Source organism: Trachurus trachurus (assembly GCF_905171665.1).
Source record: "Trachurus trachurus genome assembly, chromosome: 4".
NCBI lineage: Eukaryota > Metazoa > Chordata > Actinopteri > Carangiformes > Carangidae > Trachurus > Trachurus trachurus.
In genome coordinates this window covers 14,192,695-14,211,893 of record NC_139898.1, presented here as the reverse complement: position 1 = coordinate 14,211,893, position 19,199 = coordinate 14,192,695, and the positions used below count along the sequence as shown (strand labels likewise).

At 42.5% G+C, this 19,199-nt stretch overlaps 2 protein-coding genes across 2 annotated transcripts in view; both read right to left on the bottom strand.

Annotated features, from left to right (window-relative positions):
* rgl1 (ral guanine nucleotide dissociation stimulator-like 1) overlaps positions 1-19,199 on the bottom strand; it is a 53,407-nt gene that overhangs the window by 19,141 nt on the left and 15,067 nt on the right. The window contains exon 2 of the mRNA XM_083970422.1: positions 3,264-3,554. Within this exon, the coding sequence (XP_083826548.1) occupies positions 3,264-3,437 (174 nt within the window). The 5' untranslated portion in view covers positions 3,438-3,554. The remainder of the gene's footprint in view (positions 1-3,263; positions 3,555-19,199) is intronic.
* The window catches only part of colgalt2b (collagen beta(1-O)galactosyltransferase 2b), a gene marked incomplete at both ends in the record, with an annotated part of 30,226 nt that continues 22,428 nt past the window's right edge, over positions 11,402-19,199 (bottom strand). The window contains 9 exons of the mRNA XM_083970425.1: positions 11,402-11,675; positions 14,459-14,665; positions 14,794-14,921; positions 15,362-15,494; positions 15,881-15,987; positions 16,211-16,284; positions 16,668-16,787; positions 17,975-18,179; positions 18,274-18,408. Coding sequence (XP_083826551.1) covers positions 11,402-11,675; positions 14,459-14,665; positions 14,794-14,921; positions 15,362-15,494; positions 15,881-15,987; positions 16,211-16,284; positions 16,668-16,787; positions 17,975-18,179; positions 18,274-18,408 — 1,383 coding nt within the window. The remainder of the gene's footprint in view (positions 11,676-14,458; positions 14,666-14,793; positions 14,922-15,361; positions 15,495-15,880; positions 15,988-16,210; positions 16,285-16,667; positions 16,788-17,974; positions 18,180-18,273; positions 18,409-19,199) is intronic.

The window sequence follows — 19,199 nt, the reverse complement described above, 5'->3', positions numbered from 1 at the left end:
AATGGAAACACTGAGACGTCACAGAGCATCAGCCTGAAACGTGCACTTCTCTGTTCAAAAAGACAAGAAAGAGGAAGAAGGAGTGCTAACTCAGCTATCTAATTTTTTTCAATGGAAAACACGCCATCATCGAAACTCTCTTTGCCCCCCCCCTCCTTCCTTTGTCCCTGTTTTCCCTGCAGAAAGTCACTTCTGCATTTCCAGAGAACGAGGTTATTGAACTGCCCGCTGTTTATTGTAAACAGCGGGTGTGAGGGAGCGGTTAATATTCCCTCTGCTGGAGTTTTAATTGATTGGCCTGCAGCTTAATTAAATCGCCCTATCAGTGATGTAGACAGTGAGGGGTCTAAAGGAAGACTGCACACTTCAAACGCAGTTAAAGCAGTAAAATGTACTGTGATAACCCACAGATAGCTGTTGACACTCTCACTTCTGTGCAGCTGGGTTCAAACCCAGTCATCTCCAAATCCTGAATAACACAGGTTTGAGTGTTAATGTTTTTTTTTTTTTGCAAAATACGAAAATATGAAGCATTCGTCTCAGTGTTAGTTGCTCCAACCTCCTGTCAACCACTTTGTCCTTTTACTTGTGTGTTCATGTGGGAGTCTCACTGTCCTCAGTGGACTGCTGATAATGGCCGACACCTCAGCACTCCTTGTTCATCACTGACCTGAACTGTGGACCTGACATCTGTCTAGAACTGCACAGCAGGGTCATTACACAGAGGTAATGAGTCCAATCTCTGATTTTATGATTGATTTCATAATGTCATGCAGATAGGTAAAAAGTCAGTGGAGTAGGGACACATGAAGGCAGTAAAGTCAAAGTTTCAGTCCTGTGAGCCAACCAGGCCAGCTGATGGACCTGAACATGGAGGGGTCGTACAATTATTGCTTTTTAGCACAAGAATGGTGCAGACTGTGTAAGCACTTGTTTGTGAACCTGCAGCAAATAGCAAGAACCAAATGCTTCATTTGTGATACTCAAAGAAATCTCACGTTATGTTTAATGATTACGCCAAGGATGTTTTTTTCTTCTCCTTATATAACTTTACAGGAGCTATTTACCCCCTCTTTAAAAATATACAGCCTTACTGCCATCTGTATAGCCCAGCAGTTAGGACAATCACAACTCAATACTGTAAAAACAGTCACATGGAATTAACCTCTGGCATCCAGAGTTGATTCCTGTATGTTGAACCTCGCAGCATGCAGAGAGCACGAGCGTCTGCGAGCTAACCTCCAGTCTTCTTACCCCTGGAAACAATTGGCGGAAACAGTGCTGTGAGATGGGAGAGATCCCGCCAGCCAGGATGTCAGATAGGCAGCGAGGGGGATGATCTCCCAGCACACACACACACACACATAGGCACCACCAGTGTGTGTGTGTGTGTGTGTGTGTGTGTGTGTGTGTGTGTGTGTGTGTGTGTGTGTGTGTGTGTGTGTGTGTGTGTGTGTGTGTGTGTGTGTGTGTGTGTGTGTGTGTGTGTGTGTGTGTGCATGTGACAGTGTGTGACAGAAACTTACACAGATGAGCTACATAACCATGAAATGAAACACATATAGGGTTAGTTTATGTATAATAGAGAAGTGAGGTAATAAACAGAGCCCTGATGGCAGTTTTGGAGCTGTTTGAGATTCAGTGTCTTGCTCAAGGACACTTCAGCAGGCCGGTCTACAGTCCTCAGCCTCAATTCTCCCTGCCTCATTTGTATAAATACCAAAAATATTTTCACTTTGGCCACAACACAAGTGCGCACATAAAAACAATTAGCCACAACTAAGCTGGAGTAAGCCGCGGCTGCAGGTTTGTTTGCTGATAATCATGCTGCAGTGAGGAATCTGCGAACTCACAGACGAATTACTGTAAAAACGGGCAAACGACAAGAAACTCTGACCTGAATCATAAGGTAAAGAACAATTTCAGTCACACTGCAGCTTCTGGCTGACACAGTCATTATGACTTCTCAAGTAAAGTGAGTAATGCCTTCACTGTGAACTCTGACCAGTCAGCAACACACAAACACACACATAAATGCACGCACACACACACATGCACACACAGCAATAAGCGGTAGTTAACAGTGAATTGCGATTACTGCCTTTCATAAGAGGTCAGCTGTCCTCTTGTCTGTGCCACCAAGGTTACTGTCTAGTTTGCGTTATTGCATAAAGTTTCGCTGAGTAGGGGTCAAACAGAGGAACTGAGAAAACACGGGATAATTTATGGTGAATTCACAAAACCAATCGCTGATATCTGAATTGATCAAAATAATATGCATTGGTTTTAGTTTTAGTTTTGGTAACACTTTATTGTAAGGGGTCCTTGTTTCTGTGTATCTACCTAATTAATTACAATGTAATTACCTATGTAACCGTATGTAATAACATGTACTTACATTGTAAATACATAGTGTATTTTCATGTACTTACAGGTCCTTGTTACACTTGTAATAAGAAATGCTTGTGCAAAGAGAGAGGCCACTTTGGCATTTCTTATTACAAGTGTAACAAGGACCTGTAAGTACACCAAAATACACTATGTATTTACAATGTAAGTACATGTTATTACATACGGTTACATAGGTAATTACACTGTAATTAATTAGGTAGATACACAGGAACAAGGACCCCTTAAAATAAAGTGTTACCTTAGTTTTTATTTGGTTTTAAAATGACTCTCATTTTCTGTTGATAATATGTTAAGTGTTTATGCTGGAAGTGTTAGAACATGTTGAGTTGACAGTGTGACCACCGGTCAGGCCAGAACTGTTGAGTCCACAGTAGCCATAGATTTACATCACATACACATCCGTGTTCACACATAAACTTCCATCAACACTTGTTTTCCACATGTTTTCATCTCCTGTCACTCTCCTCTGCTTTCTCACAGTCCCCACAGACCTCCAAAAAACAGACCTTGGAGGAGTCACAAACACTGCCAAACACTTCTGCCTTTATCTTTAATTCCAACCTTTTTCCTCAGTGAATTGTTTTTTGTTTTACACTCGATCGCTTAATCTTCTAAACACATCCAACTTTTCTTCCCACTCCCGTCCTTGAGTTTATCAAAACCTTTGACATCAAATATCCCAGCAACACTTCTCTCACCCTCCAAACAACACTAAGGCACAGGAAGGCCATTCACAGAAGGCCAACATCTGCCAGATTGTTTAACAATACTGGGACTACCTGTGCTTCCCAGGAATGAAAAAACACACACACAAAAACACTACACAATTACTGTGTAGGTAGTGTACTGACCCAGTGTCGTGGACTGCTGTCCGGGTAGCGAGGCTGGTACCTCTGCAGGGCGACCCCTCCTTCCCCCTCCAGCAACAAGGTGCAGTCCAGGTCTGAACAGTTGTTGTAGGGACTCGCAGGCCAAGCCATCAGAGTGGCCACTGGGTAGTGGGAGACCATGTTGATCAGCTGCATCAGCGGCAGGGGTGACAGGGATGGCAGGACATACTCTAGTTTGGACAGCAGGGTGAATGAAGTGGAGAAATCTCTTGAGGCGGTGTTCACACGGAGCTTCTTTCTCCTCAGGATCAACTGGGCTCCCTGGATGTTTTGGTGTCACCACCTCTTCTCTTCTCAGTCGTCACTGCCTTGTCTTCAGCTCAGAGGTGACACTCTTAATAACTCTCCTCTCAATTTGTCCACCTCAGTCTTTTCCTTTCCTGTTTCTCTCCTTATACTGACCCCTCTCACACCTCACACACTCTCAATCTCTTCCTCTTTCTTTTTTTTGTCTACCTCTCAGCATGCGTGGAACTCAGCCTGCCAACAGCTCTCAACCACATGAGTGATTAAAGTCTATTGTCTCTCTCTTTCTCTTACCACCTCCTTCTCTCCCTCACTCCCAACATCCATCCCAGCCAGGAGGGGAGGAGTTATACCTTAGTGGCCCTGCCCCTTAAAAAAGACTGCCTCTGCCTGAGGAGAGTGTGACGATGAAAGAATGTGAAGAAAAAGGACAAGAGAGCTGAGATAAAGAGAGGATGTTGTAGGAGAGTTTCTAAGAATTACAAACAATGGCGGCTTTTTTCTAACAACCTTTGGTCTCATGTCTCATGTATGACCTGCTGAATGCAAAACTGTCATCAGAAACAGATATAACTCATTGTATTTGTCCCCAAAGTTTCATTTTAAAACTCCTTAGCCTTCAACTCCTTTTTGACTTTATTCCCTCTAAGAGAGTCGATGTAGCCTTGTGTCTGTAAAACATGATACACACATTCAGCACACACTAGACGAGTGGATGGTTTCATATAGTTACTGATTTTTTGTGTGACAGCAGGGCAAAGATCAAACTATAATAAATGTGTAACAATTATGTAGTGTGTGTGTGTGTGTGTGTGTGTGTGTGTGTGTGTGTGTGTGTGTGTGTGTGTGTGTGTGTGTGTGTGTGTGTGTGTGTGTGTGTGTGTGTGTGTGTGTGTGTGTGTGTGTGTGTGTGTGTGTGTGTGTGTGTGTTTGAGAGAGAGAGAGAGATCAAGTTGAGGGTAGGAATAAGAATCAGTCATGTGTAAAACACTGCCGGTGCTGTGAAGAGGATTATCTGGGACCAGGCAGTGCTCTGACACACACACACACACACACACACACACACACACACACACACACACACACACACACACACACACACACACACACACACACACACACACACACACACACATACACGCTGTAGAAATAGATGCAGCAGTTAATATTGTACAAAGTGTGAGGAAAGTTTACAGTTAAACGCTGCAACTTAAGGTCAGATTTCACATCCTGTTTTCTCAGGTGAATAAACAGCCGTTAGAAAAACACTGATGCCAAACAAGCATCCGGTGAAGTTGCTCTGTAGCAGAGGGATGTGGATCAAATCACACACACACACACACGCACATACACACACACAGTGGAGTCCTCCTTCAATCACTGACAACACAGGACTATAGAGGAAACACTAGCCTTGAATTCAAATGTGTATTTAATGTAAAATATAAGTGCTGTTATTATTGTAAATGTGGATGCAACTACACAAGTAGCATCTTACTGTTGGAGCTGATTGAAGTAGAGCTGTTTGTCTACAGTACTTTAGTCTGGATAAGTGTAGTCATCTGAAACATGACAAGATTTTGTATTGTGCTTTATAAGCTTATCATATTTCATAATGTATAAGTATAAAGTAGGATAAACTGAAATGATCCCCTCCCCTAACACTTGTGCTTTGCTGTGACTCAGACCTTCACTGTGACTCAGCGTGACAAAATTCCTTCAAATCAGCTCGACACGCAAAAATGCAATGAGACTCCACCTAAAGTATGTTATATTTAGCCCTGACTCATGGTCGAGGCTCCCGGATTAAAAAAAACAAAAACATTGAACATTAAAATGCCTTCCTAATCAAACCAGATAAATCAAGCTCCAGTGAAGTGCCTGAAGAGGGGACAAAACAAAAAAGGAAAAGTCATTTGACCGTGACTGTCATTGACCTCTAGTGTCTGAGTGACTGATGGGAATGAATGAGAGCGTGATAGACAGGAAGAGTGAGTAAACACGCTGCCTCGTCCCTGTTGTCTGGATGGACTTCCACTGAACCGGCCTCCGCTCTCTGCCTTCCTCTCCCCCCTTTCCTCCTCCATTTCCTCCCTCTGTTGTTGGTGCTGCGCTTCTTTTCCATAACAACTCAAATGACTTCACCTTTCACAGTGATAAAAGAGGACTCTCTCTATTTATACACCCACTTTCTTAATTTCATCTGTTTTTATTTAGCTCCATGTATCCTACACATTGATTTTACACATAATAACTTGTTCTCCTTGTTCCCCCAGCTTCTCTCTGCTGCCTCTGTCTCGGGGTGCTGACACAGTCGCAGTGTGGCCAGCACAAGTTTACACAGCTGGGAAGGCAAAGCTCTCTAAAACTCTGACAACACACATATATACACATACTACACACTCAAGATCCCCTCGGCCCGGGTCGGTACAAAAAAAATCTCTCTCTTTTTCTTTCTCTCATTCTCTCCCTCGCACAATCTCAATCACTGCTGGCACACAAAGGGAGACGTCGCTATTCAACACAAGAGCAACTCATGTACAACAGGAGCAGAAATCTTATGTAAATAAATGCTTGTACATAAGATTGAGATTGAGCTGTGGAGGAGGAATTCAGATTCAGACTTTGACTTGATTAAAAGTACAAAAGTATAACCAGACTTTGCTTGAGGATCTAATTCTAATTACGTAGCCTATTACATTGTTGGGTTGAGTGATTCATAAAACTGCATCATCATTGAGAAACTGCTGACATGTTTTATGTAGAAATCTTACTCTGAAAAAGAAACTCACACCCAAAGCAGTAAAAATGAACACAGAGTAATAAGAACAATATTCACCTCTGATATGGTAGAAGTGTACAATGGGAATGGAAAAGTAAGGGTAGCCTATGTTCAAATCCTACTGAAGTGCAGTGAATCAGTAAATGTAAATGTCCACTGCTGAGAACATCAACAAGGAGAACAGGGACACATGATACACATATGGCAGAAGACGTTGTTTCAAGCTTTCACAACTCCACACTGCTCTCTGCTGGTCAACACAGGAACCCAACGCACACACACACACACATAGGGAGCTCAAACATGTCAAGTGAAGTCAATTTCAATTCAATCTTCATCAGTTTAATTCGTCTCTTTCCTTTCTCTGTGTCTTATCTGTGTCAGGGGTCATTAGAGGATCAGCACAGTTGTAAAAACACAAATTATATCAGATTAAGTGTCCTTCCATTGGTTGCTATAGTGCCGCCATGGCCTTTTGCCATACTCCCTTACCTCATGCACACACACACACACACACACACACACACACACACACACACACACACACACACACACACACACACACACACACACACACTGATTGACTCAATGAGTGGAGGTCTGAGGAGCTCTTGTTGACGCTGAACAGTTACTCATTATCAGTGTGAGGAAGAGACCAGAGGGAGACAACAGACACTTTCTCTGGATCATTGATGGAGAGAGGGAAAAAAGGAAAAACAAAAGGAGATGTGGAGGAAGAGGCGCCGAGTGTTTCAGCAACAATGCTATCTTTTTCCATTTCCTTCTCGTTTTCTCTGCTTCCTCAGTCTTTTCAAACACTTGGATCCTACGTGTTTGTGCATGTGCGTACACAAATGTGCGTACGTGTTACCGTTAGTCACCAGTTTCTTCCCTGCATAGCACAACGTCACTGACTCATTTCACCCCCTTACGCAACCATATCACTTTTTTACATAAAAAAAGCACCAAGTATTGCAAGCCCTGCCAGTAATACTAACAAATCACGCTGCTCTGTTTGATGAGTAAGACTTCTCTGCTTTCAGTTCTACATGTTTTATCTTCGCTCACTGCGAGAACTAATAGGATTATCAGTTGAAGTGGGAAAATTCACCAGATAAAGCGTCACAGGCGCTCCAATAAATAAGATCTCATCTATTTCCCTGCATGTGTTTCACACCAATTTCAGGATGCCAATGAATTACAGTGAACACATGCTGGTTCCCAACCTGAGTACTGGGAACCCCTGCTCTCAATATAGGTCTTATTTTAAAGTGTAGGATCATTTAATCTCTGCGGACCACTGAAATGTATCCAGACTTCCCCTGTGTGTAATAACTCATGTAGTGGCAATGAGTCACAAGACATTGCTTAATTTACAGTAAAGGGGCTCACAGCTGAACAACCATTGCTCCTCCAGGACAGATGAATCTGTAGGTATATGCCACTTTGTCCTACCCGTGATCTTTTAGGTCCAAGTGGCTCCAAAAGTTTGGGGTCATACTGTAGCATGACCGTATGGGTCAAGCGCTGCTTCAAGAGATGTTTCTTGCTGGATTTTCCCATTCAACATTATGGGAAAGAATTTTTGCAATGTTGTTATCTTGTAATTTTGGAATAGCAATTTTGAAACTGAAAGCTAATAGTGTATACGTCTGTTTCTGGATCCAGCCTCTGACACAGCCCATTAGTGGTTTTTGTATTGACCTTCTAGTGTGGGAACATCTGACACAATGGTGGGAGGAGATACATACTGAATAATTTGAATGACGGTTTGCAAGCAAATAAGGTTTGACAAATTGTTTAATAATTGCTTTACATCATAGACTTATGCATTGATGATCAATGTTTTCAATTCAATCCAAATGATTATTATTATTATTATTATTATTATATTATTACGTAAACGTTGGGTAAAGGTATGAATACAAACAAAATTGTTATATGACAGGCATGGTGATAGTTGAATCCAATTTACAACAAATTACAAATGATTTACATTACGTAACATTGAAGTTTACTGATTTGAAATCCACACTTCAATTACACAACTGACTAAATAAAGGAAGACATAACCAAGCCAGCATTTCTTGTTTCAGCATTTCTCTGCTGGCTGGTTTTCATTCAGCATGAAAATGAGTTGCCCTGAAGTAGCCGTCCAAAACACAACTTGTGTGTGTGTGTGTGTGTGTGTGTGTGTGTGTGTGTGTGTGTGTGTGTGTGTGTGTGTGTGTGTGTGTGTGTGTGTGTGTGTGTGTGTGTGTGTGTGTGTGTGTGTGTGTGTGTGTGTGTGTGTGTGTGTGTCATATTCACATACACACAATATCAGGGGCATCAATGCTTTGCACACTTGAGTTTTTTCCACATACAAACACACGCATGAATGTGGGTCAAGTAATTAGACAGTGTTGCTCTCAGACTCCCAAGGCTAACATATTATTGATACTGTGTGTCAATATTTAATCTCCACCAGTCTGGGAGCAAACCTGAGCACACACAGTTTATCCAGCAAATATACACAACTAGTGCTGTTTGTTGGTACACTGAGTATGAAAATAATGACTTTCTATTAAATACTATATTTCTCTTACCTGAGTGTAGAATCCCTCCATGAAATACTAGCATCACTGAGAGAAGAAGGAAGATGAGGAGGAGTAGGAGGAGGAGAGATGTGTGACTGTCACATCCATATTGCACTTGTGGACAGAGTAGCGGTTCTTTCTTATCACCACCTTAAACAATATAATCGTATTTGCCAGTGTGTGTGTGTGTGTGTGTGTGTGTGTGTGTGTGTGTGGTGGTGGTGGTGTGTGTGTGTTGGTGGGGGGGTAGAATTTAATTGCATGGTATTTAACATCTGTTTATGTGCATATGACAATATATGTCCACCACTTCAACCCCTTATAGTGTATTGTTAGACTAGTGTGAGAGAGAAGCTGTATCATAACATATTTCTACTTCAGGCAATCATGATATAAATGATTAGATATATAAGGTGTGTTATTTGACAGGTTTCATGAAAAAAAAGAGTACTAGTCGCAGTACAGTTGCAATTCCAATTGTGGCCAGCAGATGACAGTGTAATCTCTCTTAGCAGTAGAGCATTCAACAAGAAGAATATCTGTAAATGAACCTGTAAATGAAGCATCTTATAATGGACTGACTTCTCAACAGTGATCATTAGAAAGTTTTGTTCAGTGTTAAAGTTTGTTCAGCATGTCTATCTCATCAAATAAACAAAATACCTGATAGCAAAGGAACTCACATCTCAACCCAGCTGAAGGGCCTTAATATTAAAACTGATGAACTGATTTCCTCTGTAACCAATAATCCTTTTCAACTTTCTACACCTTCTCTCTTTCAGCTGCTGCCTCATCACATCACGCACAACCTCCACCAGCCCCCTTTACCCCACAACCTCCTCTCCCTATACTCACCCCCTGCCCCCGTCTCTCTCTTTCTCCTCCTCCCTGTCAGATCCCACAGCAGACAGGAACCATAAAACAGTGAGCAGACTTTCACTCAGCCAGTGAACAGTGGGAGCCAACACACCCACCGAATCTCCTCTTGTGACATGATCACCGCGCAGACCTATATTGGATTTATTGGAAGGTTGCAGCTCCTTTCATGTTTTACCACCATTGTAATGCAACGCCATGAGGCTTGTTTTCAGGAGGTCTGAAGAAGGAAAAATCTTTGTCTTCCAAGCTTGGAAACATCAGAGGGTCATGGGAACAGTTGGAGAAAGTTTATGCTTGCTACTCAACCAGTTTAACAAAAATATACATTACTTAATGAAGGCCCTCTTCTTGTCCCGCAGAGGTTGCAGTGCATTTCTTCTTGCTTTGCTGTAATGGCTTTGAATCTCGCCTGGGATCTTTTCATTTACTTCTGTCGCCAAATTCCCTGCAATGCCAATGATCCAATGATAATCAAAAAATATTATAGGAAGATAGGCAACATCCGTGAAGGTTTATGCCGCAGAGTGAGTCAAAACACAGAAACAGAGAAGTTGTTTTATTGGTTCAGTCCAGCACCAACACTGAACGAGGAACAGCCTGTGTTGAGGACATGAACATTTCAATAATCCAGTTTTTCCAAAAAATATTTAAGAAAGCAGGGCGGGGGTCTGAAGTGGATGAAACTGCACATCATACACCCTGCAGGCTACATGGAATGCACTACTGTATTATCTGCTGGTCTTGAATGTTCAGTAGCAGGACCAGCCTGCTGTGCAAGTGAGATATCCGCCATGACAGAAACACTGGGCCCTAATAACATCCATTACTGCCCTGCTGCTTGGCAGAAAGAGGGGTGTACTCTTGGTATGTGTGTGTGCGTGTGCGTGTGCATGTGTGCACGTGTATGTGTGTGAGTGCGTCTCACATCATCCAAAGCTGTGACACTATCAGTTCCCCTCCTGCACGCTCCGTTCTTGAAATATATGCATGCATTCGTCTCCACGTGCATACTGATGCTGCTGCACAGTTTTACAGTTTCATATGCACATACTCACAGAGTTGTTTTCAGACAGCGTTATTATTCTTTTATTCCTTTGCTGTCCACAAAAAAATACATCTGTTCTTTTTAAATAACAATAATCTTTTTTTTTTAAACAATAGAAAATTTGATTTGTGTGAGTGTTTTTTTTTTTTCAGTTTCATGTCCTGCAAATGATGTTAGCTGTCCGCCATGTGTTGCTTAAGTTTTCTGAGAATGTTAACTGTCTCCACATGCACAGAGGAGGCACATGGGGAATAAATAAAGCTTTTGTCAAAGGCCGATTGGCCCCCGTCCTAGATTCTGCTCTTCTTCCTCTTCCCCCTCTCCACAGTGCCCTCTCATCATGCAGCAGATTAGATTGACATCTCAGTTCTTCTTTTATCCATTTGGATACCAGTGTGTGTGTTTGTGTGTGTGAGGGACAGAGTGTGTGTGTGTGTGGGTGTATAAACGCATGTACAGTATCACTGCTTGTAGTTCAAGTGTCTTTTCAAGTGTGCGTACACATGACATTCACTGTGTGTACACAGCATGTTTGTCAACACCAGTCTTTTCTCTGCGAGTCTGTGTATCAGAGTTCGTCACGTGATGCTCTAGCTGCAGGAGGCGGCGAGTCTCCTGTGACGCTGTTCTGGGCCACAGGCCGGATGCGACCCTGCTGGGCCGTCTTGCGGGCGTGCTGCCTGTCCCAGTCTGTTTCCACAGCTTCGTCGTCCCAGATGGTGGAGGTCTCCGTGTCGCTGATGTAGCCCGGCTCGCCGGTGTAGTGGGTGGGATAGATGAGCAGCGGCTCCACGGAGAAGGCCTTCAGGTCCCGCGGCTCAAAGTGAGACATGTACTCAGTGCTGCAGATGGTGGAGGGATTGGGAAAGAGAGAGTAAAAAAAAATAAGTATAAGATTGTTTGCCACAATTTGATAATTATTGAAACAGCAGGTTTGGATTAGTTTCATTGACAAATACATTTTTTCAAGTGTATGAATTGTTGGCTTGTGTGATTGAAAACCCACATATGAACTGAGAAAAGCGACAGATCTTCACATTTGAGAAACTGGAGCCAGTGAATTGTTGTGGTTTTTTCTCACTTAGTGTTTATGAATATTGAAATCTAGAGATGAGCTGTCAGTGTTCAGCCACCAACATGCCAGCCTGTGAAGGATCTATACCGAAGGTCACCTGATGGAAGAGGAAGGAAGGTCTAACTGGACAGATTGCTGAGTCACTGCTGTTTACATGACTATTTAGCATTTTCTGTAGTTTCTTAGTCATCAGATCCTCTTCCAGAAGTTCTGGTTTCCATAGATGATGTACCGGAATCTAATATCAACACATGCAGCAAATTTACAGGATGTCAAATAGGGAACAACTCTTGCAACAGAGATGTTTTTGTATTGTAATTATGCTACTGCCATTGGTGGAGGAAGTATTCAGTCTTGTTGATGCTGATTTAGTTGAAGCCAATTGAATTTTATTTCCTATATGCTTTTGAGTGTTGTTGTTTTGTTTTTTAATCAATAAAAGTACTTTATATTATATAGGCTGATCAATGGTTCATGTGTAAAGTCTGAAACAATTAGTCCTCTTTCATTTTTAGCAGCGAGTTAACCAAAAATCATCTGATTTTGTCAATAACAGAGTTATTTTTCAAACAGAAAAGTGAAAACATCTGTATTTCCATCGCCATGTGAGTATGTGATGCTACTCTCTGTCATATATGATGGTAAACTGAAGATCTTAAACAACAATGTGAATGTGTCAAAATTCATTTTCTTACATATGACTGAAACCATCAGTTCATCAAAAAGATGTATGACAAACTTATCAATAGTAAAAAAAAAAAATAATAATAAAAAAGGATAATCATTAGATTAAAACCAAAGCCTCCTGTATTTGTGTGAACGACCATCATACAGTATTGCTGTGCAGTGTAAACAGCACTGAACTCTGTTCTCAGCGTGTCATCGTCAGTCTGCAGCCTGCAGCCGGCAGCAGGGCCGGAGGGAGGAATGAAGGCCGTTTGGCTGTGACACGTCGGCCTGGCGGAGTCACACTTGTGCAGACAGAGGTCACCACAGAGGTCAACTCCCTGCCTGTTTAAAGCCTGTCAGCACTCCACAGGGACAGTGAAACCTTACACCTTTATTAGTGTTTGGAGTAGCTGGCCTTCTCCAACACACACACAAACGCACACACACAAACTAAAGCAATAATGTAACTGACATAATATCCATAATTTAAAGGCCTTTTACATATTTTCCCTGCCACCTCTCCACATTTCTGTCCATATTTCCCATTTCCCTCACTTTTAGACAAACTCACCTTCTCTCACTGTTGAATACACACTCCATGTATTTACCTAGTAATCCATACACTGCACACTGGATACACATCTCCATGTATTTATATAGTTACACACACACACACACACACACACACACACACACACACACACACACACACACACACACACACACACACACACACACACACACACACACACACACACACACACACACACATACACTTGCACAGTGTCCATCTCTACCCCACCCCCATGCTCAGGCTCTATCAATGGGAATCCTGTCCCCCTTCTCCAACCAGCAGGAAGAGCCATGCTGGCCCACATTCCTCAAAGAGAGAGACGGAAGGGGGAGGAGAGGTGGGTGACAGAGGGAGTAGGTGTGCAAAAAAGAGAAAGTATACGTTTGCAAAGAGAGTGAGGGAATGTAAGAGGAGATAAAAAGAAATGAAAGAAATAAAGAATGGGGGGAGAGCATGGAGAATGTGGAGGGTTGAGTTAAAGGATAAAAATTGGAAGGGGGGGTGTAGGTGGAGGTGGAGGTGGAGGAGGAGAGCAGGGCACTGCAGGAATCCCCAAGGAGAAGCTAACAGAAAAGCAGGCATTGTGTGTCCGCACATAGCACCGTACCCACTGAACCCCAAGAACAATCCATGCCCTGTGTGTGTGGAAGCACAGAAGAAGAAGGAGAGCAGGGGGGCGGTGGTGTGGAGGAGAACACTAAAGCAAGAGGGGCATAATCAGGGGGGGAGGACGGAGGGAACAAGGAATAGGGAGCATGACTGGGATTTGAAGGGGATGGAGGTTGTGGTCTACCACCAGAGCACAAGCTAGAAAACTACACACTGTCCCAGAGTCTAAAAAGTCACAAAGGAGACATGAATGCATGTTTGTGTCTATGTATAGATAATTACTGTACAGTGAGTCTTTCAGTATTTCTCCACTGGTTTACTGCCCGAGAGCCTGTTTCAGTGCATGCAAAGGATGCATGCATGCTTGCATTTCTCTGACCGTATGGGTTTTAATTCTTTGCATCTTCATGTTTATTTTGACTGTCGATTGCCTGGTACATTCTTATGTAAGAGTGTGATGCACCTGCAGTCATCTATTTGTGGTCCTTGGTAAATATTTGCGTGTCTGTTCATAGAGCAGACTGTCTGAAAGGGTCTTTGTGTCTGAGTTTGAGAGCATGATACAGTAATACTTAGTCCCGTAGCTCTGTGGTTTTATGCATCACACGCCTCAAATGAAACAGATTTTGTATTACACATATGTGGCTTTTATGCAGCACTGTCATTTCAAATCACAGACAACAGAAGTTTAGACTGACTTGGGGTGTTTGTTGAACATGACAGGCAGGAACTCGTCCACAGGCAGCATCCTGGTGAATGGCTGTGCCGCCATTAATTTCCTGGCCCCCTGCTGCGACAGTGCGTAGCCCAGTGTCCAGTAGGAGTAGTCGGCAGCGACCAGGTTGTTTACACCTTCCACTGACTGCTCGGGCTGCTGCACCTGCATACGCTTACGTCCAACATAGCTGCAGAGGAGACAGAGTGAGTGAGTGTGTGATGATGAGGCCTCACACAAGTAGGTCTGGGCTTTCTTATTGTACACTTGGGTATATATATGTGTGTATGCTGGAGATGGTCAGGTGAGTAATCGTACATGAGATCCCAGTCCAGCCGGGCTTTGTTGCTGTCATCCATTATGGCCTGTAGCCGTCGTTTAAACCTGGGCTCAAACCTCACGTCGTCCTCTAAAACAAGAACCTGCTGGAGGCCCCGCTCTATTACCTGATAATCAGAAAACAAAGAGAAACATTCACAGCAATGTTAGAGCTCAACAATTATGTTGTCCCTCTCTTTTCCATCATTATGGAGTCCATCAGTGACACAGTGGGACGCAGTTGTGGCCATAATGCTATTTTGCTTTATTTCTAGTTATGTGGTATAGTAATTACATCAGTCTAATCATTGGTCACATCTAATCATTGGCTTATCAGACAGATGCAGAACAACATCCACGGCTTGATGTACTAGACTCAGACCAGACTAGACTCTGTGTCTCTATTGACAGAACATTTCCCATTTATTTATATTTTCTGACTCTGAGTTGTTCAGAGGTCGGAGTCAGCTCCAGAGCAGCAGCTGTAAAGCTCAGAGGGATTGAGGTATGCTGTCAGTACACAAGCCTTCAGCCCTGTGTTTTGTAATACAAATATGACTTCCCTCACCTGTTTCCAAATAGAGTGATGGCTGAGGAAGCAACCAATCTCTCCTCTGGTCAGCACTCGACCAGAATAAGGATCCTTGTAGCTCGGCATCATCTCTATTCCCAACGCCTGCAGCTGGGACGAGTTCAAAGCCCTTATGAGAAATTGAGAAGTGGTAGTAATGAGAAGAACGATATACCATATAAAAGGCATCACAAGAAAACACAAGTTGACTGACAAAATAAGGCCAGAAGATGGAAAGGAACATTGTCATCGGAGGATTAGAGCAAACACAGAGGAGGGACAGAGAGTCAAATATCTTGCTGTAAACATCAAATCTCTGTTCAGACAGGATTTTTTTTATGTAGATGTCAGAAAAACTGCGACAGGGGAGACAGAAGACTAAACATTATCTCAGGTGGCACTCTGGGATTGGAGGTAGAAAAATGTCACGGTTACAGAGGAGGATTTGTTCAGGATTAAATCAACCCTCAGCTCACTTCCTGGAGCATGTGTAGTTGTTGTGTGCTTGTGACCTACTTGCCGTCCACTGCGTCTATCAGCGTTGCCTGGAGACCCAGCGAGGACATTGATTTCAACATCCTGGTTCTTCTGTCCAGCCGGCGCTTCAGGTTGATGAGGAAAATCTTAAGAGAAAAATGGAGGCATATAAGTTCATGAAAAAAAATATTTTCCTGTCTGACCTTTTAAATTAAGGTCAAATAGGAAAATATCTGAAGGCAAAGGATGGAGACATACAAAAAGGGAAGCAAACTGGCACAGAAACAGGAAGTGAGAGTTGCCTTTGACAGACATTGAAGTTGTTGAGCTGCTGTTGCTCCAGGCACAGCCAACACACTCCTGACTCACTTTATCAAAGCCTATCGTGTCCTGCGGTGACGGCGAAGGGTGCAGGTGCTCAGAGGGCTCGAGGTCGTGGTCGACTGTTGACAGAAAGAAGGAGGCGAAAGGTTACCACAGCAAAAACAGGATCAGAGAATTAGTGAGTTTCCTGTGGATTGTGGTGGTTTGTTTCATTTGCTTTATTTAAAAATCTGAGAGCTGAGAGAAGAGCATGGAAGGAGGCCAAAGGGGGAGAGAAAATGAGAGGGAGGTGGAGGTTGGATAAACAAAGAGAGGGGGAGGAGATGGAGAGACAGTAGAGGCAGAGAGGGCTGACAGGATGCAATCAAGGAGGGTCACAGAGGTCAAGGAGGAGAAGAAACAAACATGAGAGGTGAAGTAATCAAAGGGTGACAGATAGTAAAGTCACAACAGCTGGAAAGTGTGTGTGTGTGCGCGTGTGTGTTTGTGTGTGTATACTCACTCAAAGCCTCTGTAATGGTGTGTACAAAGCTCTCACTTTCATCTTCCACATTTTGCTGTGCCTTGAGAGGGACGGGCAGGAAACCGTAGTGTTCTCTGTTACACACATACATCTGCACTCCTGGAAATACACACACACACACACACACAGTCCTGTAAATACAGCGTCCTGAAACATTTCAAATAAACATACAGTTTAGACCACCTCTGGGACCTATGAGATAAACAGGCTGTTGTTACTATTTTGTTGTAATGCATTCAGCTCAGCTCACCTAAGTGGGTGAAGACCAAGTGTCCAATACATGACCAAATAATAATAATAATAATAATGTAAAATGAAATGAAATAAAACATCCAGTGGATACATGAATGTAAATGTAAATATTTATAAGTAAACCAACAATGTATAAGTATAATAGTTTGTTAGAGCTACAGCAATGTCAATGTTATCCCGGAAAAAACAATTACTAGAGTCTGCTGTAGAATTACATGGTACAACATTGACGAATATCCTCTTTATATAAAATTTAAAACCAAAATGTTATTGTACTTCAACTGATGATGCAGTGAATATAAATATGAAAATGTGGCTAATATGTGTTCAAATATGTAACTTTTACTGACTGTGACTGCAAATGAACAGAGAAAGACAGTATAACAACATACATCTGCTAGACTTAGCTAATATTAGCTACTTTCAGCTATTGGGATATAGCTGCAAGTCAAAAGTGCAACTTCATGGATTCAGCTTTGTAATTGTAAGAAAATCACACAGTCTCTTAGTTAGATCTTTTCACTGTATAACTGCATGTATACTTAGTTTAGTGCATTGTTGTAAGTGCTGAAACTAATTTGTGAGATGGAAGAAACTGTCTCTTCTCTTTGCGTTTTTTATGTGTTTACTTTATACTGCGTGGGAGGACATAGCCGAACATACTTGCCGTCTATGACAGCTTTATGGGGCATGTTTGTTTTTAGTGGATCATTACTCACATCACACACAAAAGCCTAATAACACTGATATTGTTCCACACTTACAAACGTACACATGCACAGTCAAGACACACACATGGATCTATTTATCTCTGCACTCACTCATCTGCTCTAATCTGACACATGTGCATGAAACATATAAAAAGGCCTCAGTGTTATACTGCTGCACCCAGATGCTGCTCTGAAACCAGTTCACAATGAACCACTAATGAATTCATGAAGATCCCAATTCCCCACAGGGTGAAGCATTATGAGGCTTTTATATTCCTGCTACAGCTCTAGTAGTTTATTACCAGTTGAGGTTTTCAAACTCACCCGCTTGACGTGCCGAGAAAGCAAACACCATGATGTCATCAAATGCCCAGCTGTAATCTGGGTGAGGTGGGTAGAAAGTCAGGTCCCTGCTGGACTCGCGACGCAGGTCTAAAAGGAAGGTGCTGTGCACCATGGGAACAGGGAAGCAGCCGAGCCGCTTCCACTCCCTGATGGGCTGGTAGTCTGGGGTTCGCTTGTAGTAACCCTGACAGAGAGGAGGGAGATGAAGAACACCAGGTTGAGGCTATGAATCTGGATGATACACAGACAGATGGATGAAGTCAAAGTTTAAACTGTACCTGTGGGGTGATGCCACACCAGAAGTTGGAGTAGAGAGAGCGAGACTCTAACATGGGAGCCGCCAGGGTCAGGTTCTCAGCCATCATCAGCTTCAGCACACGAGGGTTCGTCAGCAGGTTGTCACTGTCCACAAACTAAAGAGGTGGAGAAGGTCTAGTCACTTATCATAATGTGAATTCTACATACAGTTGACAATATGGTGGTTTTCAAATGTATCAATTATAAATTACCTAAATGAAGATTAAAACAAAATCCAACTGCACTGAAAAATGCTGGATTAAAAGTAACCAAATCAGAATTAGTTTGATGCCCGTGGTGGGTGGGAAAGGACCAACCTGTCCACACAGCATGTTATACCCCCGTGGGGATGGGTTATGTTCTCTACCCAAAAATGGGTATTCTGTTGAGTTAAAACTGACAGAAAAGTGAGTTGAAAAGAATTAAATAAATTCTGGGTGGGATTTAAATGACTTATTTAATGTCCGTCAACTCCTGTTGTTATTGTGACTACTCGCTAACTCAGCCATTCTTATATTACTACAACCAAACACTACCAAATTAGCCATCTATACTGTACATAATAGTAACTTTAAAATGTAAAATGTATAAAACTGTATATAAATCAATTTCAAAGGCATGCTTTTGTAGTCTTTCTTTAAGCTTAACCTGCATAAAAATTACAGACTGCAAAGAATGATGGTGTGCGTCTTCGTGCTGGGTCACTGTGTTTAACTTAATGTTAGGTCAGACCTACGCATCCTATTACCCACCAAGTGGGTTATTAAAATAACCCAGCATTTTTGTGTTTTTGTGTTCAAACAAGACAGGTGACATTTACTTACTCACTTTAACTCATCTCAACAGTCACAGCTCCACATACAGTACCATCCTCAACTCATCTGTACCACTATATCTTTCATATTGT